This window comes from Vigna umbellata, chromosome 1 (assembly GCF_029865625.1).
Source record: "Vigna umbellata cultivar VRB3 chromosome 1, Vumbellata_1.0, whole genome shotgun sequence".
NCBI classification, from domain to species: domain Eukaryota; kingdom Viridiplantae; phylum Streptophyta; class Magnoliopsida; order Fabales; family Fabaceae; genus Vigna; species Vigna umbellata.
In genome coordinates this window covers 86,141,853-86,153,090 of record NC_142165.1, presented here as the reverse complement: position 1 = coordinate 86,153,090, position 11,238 = coordinate 86,141,853, and the positions used below count along the sequence as shown (strand labels likewise).

General features: G+C 34.1%; 2 protein-coding genes across 2 annotated transcripts; one reads left to right on the top strand and one right to left on the bottom strand.

The window, feature by feature from the left end:
• Positions 1-206: 206 nt before the first annotated feature.
• Positions 207-1,140, bottom strand: IQD20 (IQ-domain 20). The gene is made up of 2 exons (XM_047302149.2): positions 902-1,140; positions 207-771 (listed from the first exon to the last, which is right to left on the bottom strand). The coding sequence occupies exons 1-2, from the start codon at positions 1,127-1,129 to the stop codon at positions 589-591; spliced, it is 411 nt and encodes a 136-aa protein (XP_047158105.1). The 5' UTR covers positions 1,130-1,140; the 3' UTR covers positions 207-588.
• A 4,739-nt stretch (positions 1,141-5,879) lies between these two features.
• On the top strand, positions 5,880-7,999 carry LOC124828767 (outer envelope protein). Its single transcript, XM_047302143.2, has 5 exons — positions 5,880-6,023; positions 6,179-6,239; positions 6,337-6,513; positions 6,671-6,869; positions 7,708-7,999. The coding sequence occupies exons 2-5, from the start codon at positions 6,181-6,183 to the stop codon at positions 7,894-7,896; spliced, it is 624 nt and encodes a 207-aa protein (XP_047158099.2). The 5' UTR covers positions 5,880-6,023; positions 6,179-6,180; the 3' UTR covers positions 7,897-7,999.
• Positions 8,000-11,238: the final 3,239 nt, after the last annotated feature.

Sequence of the window (11,238 nt, the reverse complement as noted above, 5' to 3'; positions counted from 1 at the left end):
TCTATAAATATAAAGAGAGTGAGAGTATTTTAATTAGAGAAAATAAAAAGGCTATTTAAATGTATGCTGACTATCGAAAATTAAGACCATTTATTTGAATAAATGAAGATAAGTAAATAGAAAAAACACATTATTTTCTTGCTATATCAAAATTTGAATAAATAATTAAAAAACAAGCGTAAGTATTTCAAACACGTATGAAAACAAAAGTCATCCATGATGCTATTTATAATAAGAATGAGAGTTAAATTTACATTTAACAACTTACACCAAATCTCATTACCTCTACCGACATGAAGCTCAAGAACTTAAGACTTAAGACTGATTACGTTAATTTTGTGCATGCTTAAGGAAAATGGGGTCGGGGCAGTTTCACTTCATTTTTCTGTGACAAAATATTACCTTTTGTACAGATCCTACTTAAAGTTACCAAGCAAGCACTCATCAACACAACAAAATCCAACCTCGTCAATCAAAAACACTCACTCTTGTAAATGTCTACATACGATAAACCAAAATTAACTTTGGACAAAACAAGGAATGAATTTGGGTACGTGTCTATTACTATTATATACTATACTGTGTAAATCAGTTGATGGTTGATTTCTTATCAAAGCTACCGAGTAGCTGCCTTGAACGAACCCTGACTTGTAATCGTACAAGTGCGTGCATACACTGCATTGCTATACGTGATTGTTTCCTCACCCACACCCCACGAACCAAAGCTTGCACCTTCACTAGCCCTTTTAATGCTTTATATGCTCTTCTTGCCTGTCCAACAAATAATCAACTCAATTATGCTTGTATGAATAGTGAGAATTTCAATATCAATTCATAAAATCAATGAATGTTTAAATCAAAAAAGAATTGGTTTTGAATATATTATTATAAGAATGCATACTAGATGTCCCCTGAAAAAAGCTTGGATCTTAATGGCCGCAACATCTTCCTTGGTGATTGCAGAAACATGTGTTGGTGTTTGTGTAGGGAAACTGAAGTCTTCATTCCTGAGTATGGCTTCTTCGCATTCGTTAGTGCAAATACTTGTGCGTGGGAGAATGATGTCTTTGTTGGATGATCTGATGAATCTTCCGCGAAGAATTCTGAACCATTTTTGCGACACACCCATTTTACTTGTTTTCTTTTGGTTGGAGTGAAGTTCTTAGTTATGATGTGATGGATTTAAATGTGTGAGGGAGTGACGTAAAGGAAGGGGAGAGTTGAGGGAAACATGTTTGAAAACCTTTTTCTTTTTCTTTAGTGGTGCCTGTTATAGTGATGGATATGTCAGAGTTGTGAAACTGAAAACGTGGCGGCATGATTTTCTTTGTGACGATTCCAGTGTGTGTTCTAAGCATTCGCATGAATAAAATAAAGTGTCACAGTCACAAATTCTTCTCTCAGATTTAGTCATCTCAATGCTTTTCTAATATAAAAGAGACCTTAATTATATTTGAGACTTTTCTATCCTTTCTGTAAAATGTAAGACTTTCTTTAACTTGAATTTATCAGAATTAGTTCATTTTGAGAACCTGGAGCAATGGAGAAAGTCTGCGACTGTAAACAATCTATGGCAGTTAATATGCTTCGAAGGTAACTAAGCAAGTATTAGAAGCAAACCAAGAGTTATTAGCACAACCCTTTTGAACTTTTGAACAAGTGACGACCTCATAAGATGCCTTACTGCGGAAGAACAAATTAACCTAATTTTAGTTCTGACATTCAACCAAAAAGGATGCTTGTTCTCAACTCCAATGAAGAAAAACATTTGCCTAAAGAAGAAGTTAAGGCCTATACATATGGACCTTTTACCAGGCTGACACCACACTATCAATATCTGAGCCAAGCACGAGTACATCTGCATTCACCATCATCTCTATCAAAGAAGAAACTGTTTCTAATATTTAATTTGAAGGAAAAAATATTGGATAATTAATATAAAAAATCAGGGACCTAAATTTTATTTCAACAAAATAAAAAAAATGTACATAAACCTTCACTACTGAAAAAGGTGTCAATAGGTGACAGAACATTTTGTTGGATATTATATTTATTTATTATTGAAATTATTTTGTCTCTACATTGTTTTATAGACGTGAGTGATATTATAAAGCGAGGAAAATTGGCAAAATAAAAAAAAATAATAGTCACTTCTATTATAATTGCAAAAGTAATTTTTATGATTTATTTTTATTTAGGTTACAATTTATCTGTCATAATAAAGACATGGTAGCATAATGGTAAATTTAATAAGATTTTTGTATACTAGTTATTACTATAATCAATATAAAAAATTGATAATATAACAATTTTGTAATAAAGTAAAAAAAATTGTTTGTAAGTTATACCAATAAGTAGCATAAAAAGTGAGAGTGGTGATAATTTTCCTAATTAAATAGAAGACTTTAAATGTTGATTATACCTAGATCTCCTATAGAAAGTTGGCATAATGACAATTTAGTAATAAAATAAGAGACTTTTTACGCTGATTAAACCTAGAATCGACATAGAAAGTGAAACACTTCACTTCACTTTCCTCTATTTGATCCTCAACACTTCTTCTCCCCTTTCATTGCAATGTCACTTTTCGCATCAAAGTTTACTCGCTCTTGCATTTGTTTCTCCCTCTCTTGGTACTCGCTCAATTTCGCTTCTCGTAGTCAAGACTTTCCTTCTCCTTATTGTCACATTCGTCTGCGCAATTCTTACTCTCGTTGTTCTGCCTTCGCAGAATGTTCCTTCTCCTTGCTCTCCACACCTTCATTAAGTACTACCGGTTGGAGCACAAGCTACTAGTGACCGTTGCCCTTATCGTTGCTAACATTCTCATTTATCTTCGCCCTTCCCTCTTTGATTCCCTCAATCCACTCATCCAACAAGTTTGGTTCAACCCCCACCTCATTCTCAAGGTAATTTTTTCAATTCATCTTCTTATAATTATCAATGTTTCATTTGAAGGTTCTCCATTCTAATTCTAGTTTTGTTAACAACACAAGGACTTGAAATACTTCTCATTGTTGTCATTTTACCATATCAGTGAACTATACCTTGTCTATAATGTTATTGCTTCTCTGGAAAGGATTTCAATTAGAGACGTCAATGGGAAGCGTCAATTTTACTTCCATGGTTTCTTCTCTACTTCCTACTCTCCTAGGGTGTTACCCTAATTATCTAACAAGGGGATTGTGGAAACTAAGAAGGGGTGAAGATGCCAAACCTATACATATGATAAAGATTCGAGGATTTCCCGCTCTGAAATATGTGACTTTGTATGTTGAATTGTCTCTAAAACTGACTTAGAAAATCATTTTGAACCAACATAATTTGCTACACTTGGGTATGATAATTATAACTAAATTATAGTAGTAAATAATACTTTCTATGTCAGATTTTAAAATACATGTCACAATAAGTTGTACTTACTATGTCAAGTCTTTGAATACATGTTATAGTAAGTTACACTTAGTTAAGTTTATCATTCTCTATTATAGTAAGTTGGACTTACTATATCAGGTCTTCGAATATTTTTCATAATAAGTTTGACTTATTAGGTTAAGTTTTTAACTGCCATAAAAAAAATGTGAACTCACTATATCATCTAGAATTGTGATGCCAAAAAAAGTTGTTGTAAAAAGTCCTTCAGAACCATTATAAAATGACATTTCTACTAGTGTGACTTTATATCATATTCTCAAAAGTCAGTGTTAAATTTTAATTATTTTAATATTAAAAAGTCTTAACATAAATAGTTTCATGAATAAGTTTCATTATTTTAAAATATATTATTTTTTTAGAAATTAAGTATATTTTTATTTCTTTCAAAGAGTTTTACCTCTTTGCTTATCTTATTAGGATTGATCCTTACAACAAACTCTTCAATTTGGGTTGATCATTTTTTTTGTTCGTGTAAGTTGAGCTTAAGTCATTTTCTGATGGTTCTTTCCCTACATGTGAACCTTTTTGGCTAGCATGTAGTGTTTGGGTTTTTCATACGAGTATTTATTGATTAGTTTAATAGTATGTCTAGATAGTGTTTGTGTTATTCCTAAGTAAAGATAGGACATCCCGTGAGCTTGAAGGGATTTGTGATTCCTTAGAGCAAGTTCATTTGTCTCTCCTCTAAGGGAAGTTTACGTTATTTTCAAGTTATAGATATCTTGAAATTTATAATTGCATGATTGAGTTATATGATGAAATTCATCTGCTGAGTTTGGTCAAATAGATGTTTGTCATGTTGAATTGTCTTGGTTGATTTTGTGTTGATTGAGGAACTTAAGATCTGTTTAATTAAGCCAAGGTATGTGTACTGACATTAAAAGTTGTTTTTGTCCAATGTACTAAGAAGGGAATACCAATTTAACCATTTGAACAAGTTCTATTTTCCTCAAATCATATAATTTCATTTACTGATTTCGGATACAATGTTGAACAGTGGCAAACTGACATTGAGCATCAGTTCATTATGCTAGTGTGGGGGCATTTTAGCTTCAGTTTGCTGAGTTTTGATATTTACGAATGTTTTGGCACTAAGCAATAACAGGACATCACTGAGCATCGTCATCCTTTAGGTTTAGAGCATTTTAACTCCAAGACGTTGAGCGTCAGAAAGTGTTGTTGAGTGCACTTTTTGTGAGAAGAATGGAGTTGAACGCCACGATTGTCGCTGAACGCCACCTTTTGCGAAAGGTTTGATGTTGAGTATCACCTCTAAGCATTGATTTGTATGTTAGATTTATCTTCTACTTTGGCTTGTTTAAGATAGATTTATCAAGGATTTTATGTATGTTTAAGACTATTATGGTGTTTTATTGAGTGATAATATTGTTGTGAACATGTGTGGTAAATGTTGTATCTGGTTTTTAAAGTGAAATACTAGTATGAATTTGATGAATTGTAGGACATTTCGAGACAGGAAATCCCATTGAATGTGTTTGATTTGGATATGCATTGAGATAAGGATTGTTCCATTTTATATAGTCATTTTGAGCTTTACTAATAATTCATAATCATGTAGAGGAGAATGATTAGGTGGTGAGAGTGATAGGAAGTCTTGTCATAAGGATGACCTTAGGGTTCTTATGACTGTGACATGAACTAACCTTGTGTGTGTTAGCTCGATAAAGTAGCTTACTAGAACAATATTTTTTTGTCACCGCAAGTGTATGACTTCATTAGTATGACTTAATGACACGTGTCAAGATAAATTGAGTCTAAAAAAGTATGATTTCATGTATACATGTATGAAAGTTGTGTAATGAAACATGATATTAGATATTTTTATACTATTTATATTTTCAGCTAGCTAGTCATCTTCTGTTGTTGTTTTATGTATATTTTAATATTACTGTTATTTACTTATGATAACTACACTAATATCATATATTTATATTTTGAGATAAACATGTTTTGTTTCATCAATTTTATTATTATGTTTTATTTAATACTAAATATTAATTGTTACAAATAAACTATTTAAATGCAGTGTATCTACTCGAGTTTACAATAATATTAACAATTATTTTTGAAAATATTGTTAATTTAAAAATTATTAACATTTATTAATTTAAATATGAATAATTAATATACAAAACAATAATAGTTTTACTTGTTAATAGTATTAATTAATTTTTAATTTAACATAATTACAGAAAATTAAAAGCATAAGAAATATGTTTTGAAACATGTCACTAATTCCACTGTTAACTAATTATTATTAAATAATTATTAATTATATTACATATACCTATCACTTAATTAATCTAAACTCTCAATCTTACAAGGTTAAAATTATGATGAGAAAGTGATTCCATTTAATCGTACAATCTTAAAATTAAATGGATCCTAGTGTATTTTGATATCATAATTTATGAATCTATTTTCGTATCATAATTTATGAACCACAATTTAGCAAGAATTTATAACGTTTCACAGTAGGTAGATGAATGTCGCGGTAGTTCGTTGATGATCGTATCCATATCCCAACTGAGACACGCAACTGGTGGCTGCTACTTGCTCAACGTCTGGTATCTCCAATCTCTCAATTCATGGAATAATCGCTACCATTTCCCGTTTTCAGAAAAGATTATTCTCTTCTTCCTTTACTGCTTATTGTGGTTCTAACGTTGGTTTGCTTCGCGTTATTGTTATCCCACGACATGTTTGTGAAAATGCGTAATAGAGATGTTTTTCTTGAGTTGGGGTCGCCCCTCTCCCCAAGACCAAAAAGCTTGCATCAACAAGTAAATAACACCTGCTTTAGCTTTTTTACTGGAAAATTGGAATACCCGTTTCCAAGTGCATTTATATGTGGCTTATTACGTTTTGCCATGTTACCAGGTCCGGTAGTTTCAACTATGATGACAAATATAAAGGGGCTACTGCTAAATCACTGTCTTCCCTTAAAGCAGACGTGGGGCTGTCCAAAGATGGATTTTTACTGAATGAGGCACGAGTTCTGGTTGGTTCTGGTATTGAGACTTTTGAAAAAGGCAAGAATGCCCTCAAAAGTTGGAGGTATGTTCATATATGAATAAGCAAATAAAGGTGTATTGTGGTTTTAATCTGCTTAAGTTTTTGAAGTGGGTGACCTCAATTTTCTCATTTTTTGGAAGTTTGTTTCTTCTTTTATGCGTGTGTTTACATGGGTTTATTGTGGGAAAATTGCTTGCAGGCATTTTGGATTGAATTGGGCATTTGTTGATCCGAAAACACCAGTTCAACAAGGAGTGAAATTCTGTGTTTGTGTCAAGGAGTTCTTTCCGTGGCTCACGATGCCACTTCAGGTTGTGTACGTAAATGAAACTCGAAAAGCCAAAAACCGCCGGGCCTCCTTTGCTTTCGGAAGTGGCACTCTTCATGGTCACCTGCTGGTAACTGCTTTTTCGTCAGTCTTGCTGCTTTTCTTTTCCTCTTACTATTTTTATCTTGGGCCTTTAGATATACTTTTTAAGTTATTTTTTTATTTAAGTTTGTTTAGATATAATACCTTGATTTAAGTTGGTGTTTTTTGATACATTTATATTCTTGTAGAAGACAATTTAAGTTCTCTGTTTCAGAGTTTGTATATGCATATATGCATATACTTTGCAATTGCATAATGATATATAAGGAACACTTTACACTTCCAAGTAAAATTTGTGGTTATGGTCACTTCACTGCGCCCATGTCCCTGTCATAGGATGTATAAATGTCCTTCCGCATATAATTCTTTGTAAAATTCAACTTTCACTGATTTTTTTTTTAAGTTACTGGTTTTACATGTCTACGTGTTCTGGCTATCATTTGCCTCTGAAAAAGGTTTAAGGAAGTTGCTTAAGTTTTGTTATTCATTCTAAGAAATTCAGAATATCTAACGGGATAGTCACTTGAGCTATGGTATAATTTAGTAACCTACAATCACGTTACCATGTAGCATGTTTCTTTCTGCAGTCTTCATTTTACATATATTTAATGATGTTTTGTGAGAGAAAACATAGCAAACTCCGTCCTATTCCTTACTACTGTAATAAACATTTTTCTTTCAATAAGTTTGTCTCGGGCTTGATTGTATATTTACTTCTATGAAATATGGGGAAACTAAATAGTTTTAGTATGTTAATGCAGAAATGTTTTCAATAACTTTCTCTTACCTTGATTGGTACCTTGTATATGAATCCTTTTGGCAAACAAGCCATGATTATTTTAAATGTGTGATCCTTTTGGCCACAGGCAGGGGAAGAGCGCTTTTCAGTGGAGATAGATGAGAACAATCAGGTTTGGTACGAAGTGCTTTCTTTCTCTAAACCTGCCCACATTTTATCATTTCTTGGATACCCTTATGTGATGATTAGGCAGAAACACTTTGCCAATGAATCTTCCAAGGCTATGCTGAAACATATTAATTCTTCAAAATCCTAAGGAAAAATAATGTTTATGTTATTTGTAATTGAAGAAGATTTGAATCTTTATTTTCCTTTTCCTCTCCCTTTTTGGGTAAATATTTTGCCTCTTACTCTTGTCAGACACGTCTCTAAAACATTTCTTCATTATGATGTTTTGTTTGCCTTTGGTGATGGATGGGACGCTATCTTCCCTTTACTCTTTTACTATCCCCTGAGACGCTTTCTAGTTGAACTCTGTTGATATGCGCCTTCGTATGTTTTGAGCAAAATTTTCCAAGCTAAATTTGTCGTTTCGGACTGCAATTTTTGTTTCAAGAATAGCTTCACAGAATGCCAGATTAAAAAACAAAGCTTTTTCCAAACTATACTATCTTCATCTACTAGTTTGCCAACTTTGGATTGTTCTCCTTTTGTTTGTTCAATAAAACATTTATGTATAATCTCAACCATCAACTACCAAAAAGCATCACTTCATAACTGTTGCTGTCTAAACAAAATTCAATCAAGTCTTTCCACGTAGCAAAACTTTTTCTTCCACAAAACTTGACAATTACCAATTATACCTGTTGAAGATGGCTTCATCGTGTGTTTGAACTTGTCGCCACCATGTCATGAGAAGCTCTAATATCAAATGTTTGGCAAATTAAAAAAGAAATTGCCTCGGCAAACAATAAATTTTTGATATTGTAACAAAACAGACAAATATTTTGATGATGACCTCATTCTAGGACTCTTTGCAGTCAATCTAATGCTCTGTTTTTTTTTTTGTCACAGTACAAACCTCTTATTATACGAGGTAATAGTTTGATTATCATTTCCTGAAATAGACAAATAACAACTAATAATAACTATATACATTAACATGAATTGCCCCTTTTTTTTCTGATTGAATTTAGCCTTTATCTGAATAAACACAAATAGATCCTATTTAAGGTTAGTTTGTGTGACATGAGACCAAGATCAGTTTCTAACACCTAGCATCCTTTTATCTCCATCGCCTCCTTACAACTTCCCCCTTGTCTTCTTCCCACTGCTCCTTTCTCCTTTCCTTTCCTCATATTAAAACAGGCCCAAATCAAGAAAGGCTGAGGCCCAATACTCTCTGGCCTTCAATACTGAAAACATCAGCTTCTCCTAGAAGCTTCCTTTGGTCAGAAAGCATTGCGTGTCTGAAACTGGATGTGCACGCAAGGAAAGAAAAAGCAGAAGGCTTCTCTGATGCAGTGCACAAGCGAGATGATGATGGAGCTGCTCCAATGGCTGTCCGTTGGGAGAGAAGAAGAAGATTAAAGAAGAAGAAAAGAAGAGTTGATAATCGGAGGTAAGTAAAAGTTTATTGTATTCTGTATATGTGTATTGATCTCTTCATCATCTTACAAAAGGGCTGGAATCCCTATTTATATAGGGTTCCATGAAACAGAAAAGGGAGTTGGTTACAGCTCATAACAGAACCATAAAAGTCTAAAACTAACAACCCTAAAACACTTAATGTTGCTCTTAGGAGCAATAACTATGAAACAGAAACATTAATAGCCTCCCTTCAAGCTGGATGGTGGATATTCACTAATCCAAGCTTGGGGATGATGGATTTGAAGTGAGTGCGGTGAGGAAACTTGGTGAAAACATCGGCAAGTTGTTCCTCCGATCTAATGGGAAGAAGTCTTAGAAATTTGGCTTGAACCTTTTCACGTACAACATGACAGTCCAACTCGATATGTTTGGTCCGCTCGTGGAAGCTTTGGTTGTGAGCAATATGTCTTGCAGAATCGTTGTCACAGTAGAGGACGGCAGTAGCAGTGGGTTGAACTTGGAGATCTTCAAGAAGGTAATGAAGCCATTGCATCTCACAGACAGTGGCAGCCAGGGCACGATACTCTGCTTCAGTAGAGGATCTAGAAACAGTGCTCTGTTTCTTCGACCTCCATGAAATTAGGGATTTTCCTAAGAAAATGCAATAGCCAGTAGTGGATCTCCTCGTGTTAGGACAAGTAGCCCAGTCCGAGTCACTGAATCCTTTGATCTGTATGTCAGAATCAGCAGCAAAGAAGAGTCCTTCAGAAGGGCTGGACTTGACATATCTGACGATATGTTGTAAGGCTTGATAGTGATAGTTAGTGGGCTCCTGCATAAACTGGCTTAAAAGATTAACAGTGAAACATAAATCAGGTCGAGTATTAGTGAGATAGAAAAGTTTCCCTATTAGTCTACGATAAGCACTGGGGTCATCCATATAGTTCTCTGTTTTGTATAGGGAATTAGTGCTACTAAGAAAAGGTGTAGTGCAAGGTTTGCTTCCAAGCATTCCTGTTTCTTTAAGGATATCAAGAGCATACTTTCTCTGACAAAGATGTATCCCTTTCTTAGATCTTGCAACCTCAAAACCCAGAAAATATTTAAGTTCCCCAAGGTCTTTTATTTGAAATTGTTGATGTAAGAGAGCCTTCATATTAGTTATTTCATTCATGGAATTTCCTGCTAACACAATATCATCAACATACACAAGTAAGGCTGTGAAATCAGTGGGGGTTTTCTTTATGAATAGAGAGTGATCAGATTTGGACTGAGTATAATTTGCAGAAATAAGAAAAGTGGAGAGTTTGTCAAACCATTGTCTGCTGGCCTGTTTCAGTCCATACAGTGATTTTGTGAGCTTACAGACCTGTCCCTGTGTGTTAGTATTCAAGCCAGGTGGAGGATCCATGTAGACATCTTCATTTAGGTCCCCATGTAGGAAAGCATTATCTACATCAAGTTGATGTAGAAACCAATTCTTTGTGGCAGCAAGAGCAAGCAACAATCTAACAGAAGTGAGTTTAGCAACCGGGGAGAAAGTATCCAAAAAATCTATCCCTTCCTGTTGGGTATAACCCTTGGCAACAAGACGAGCTTTATACCTTTCCACACTCCCATCAGCTTTGTGTTTTATTTTGTAGACCCACCTACATCCAATGGATTTCTTTCCAGGAGGAAGTTGGGTTAAAAACCAAGTTCCATTATCTTGCAACGCCTTGATTTCCTTTTGCATAGCTTCAACCCATTCAGGGCTGCTTCTGGCCTCATTATAAGAATTAGGTTCTTTGCTAGTAGTTATGGCAAGAGTGTATCTCAAATGTTTATCAGATAGGGACTTATAAGATAAAACATCAGTGATAGGATAAGGCGTTTTCATACTGTTTTTGATACATAATGAAGTAGATGAGGAGTGATCAACTTGGTGTATGTAGTCTTTTAGATGTTCAGGGGTTCTCTTGACTCTTGTGGACTTCCTTTGATTGTTTCTTTGTTCTTCAGTGACATTGATGTTGTCGGTATTAATATCATTGTTATCATCAGGTCTTTGGTCTCCCCCTCTATCCTC

Bases quoted from the DNA above. Each gene is read 5' to 3' on its own strand.
- IQD20 (XM_047302149.2), bottom strand. From the start codon at position 1,129: ATGGGTGTGTCGCAAAAATGGTTCAGAATTCTTCGCGGAAGATTCATC. The intron at 772-901 runs GTATGCATTCTT...TTTGTTGGACAG, and splicing joins CTTTTTTCAGGGGACATCTA to GCAAGAAGAGCATATAAAGC.
- LOC124828767 (XM_047302143.2), top strand. From the start codon at position 6,181: ATGTTTTTCTTGAGTTGGGGTCGCCCCTCTCCCCAAGACCAAAAAGCT. The intron at 6,240-6,336 runs GTAAATAACACC...CCATGTTACCAG, and splicing joins CAAAAAGCTTGCATCAACAA to GTCCGGTAGTTTCAACTATG. The intron at 6,870-7,707 runs GTAACTGCTTTT...TTTTGGCCACAG, and splicing joins CTCTTCATGGTCACCTGCTG to GCAGGGGAAGAGCGCTTTTC.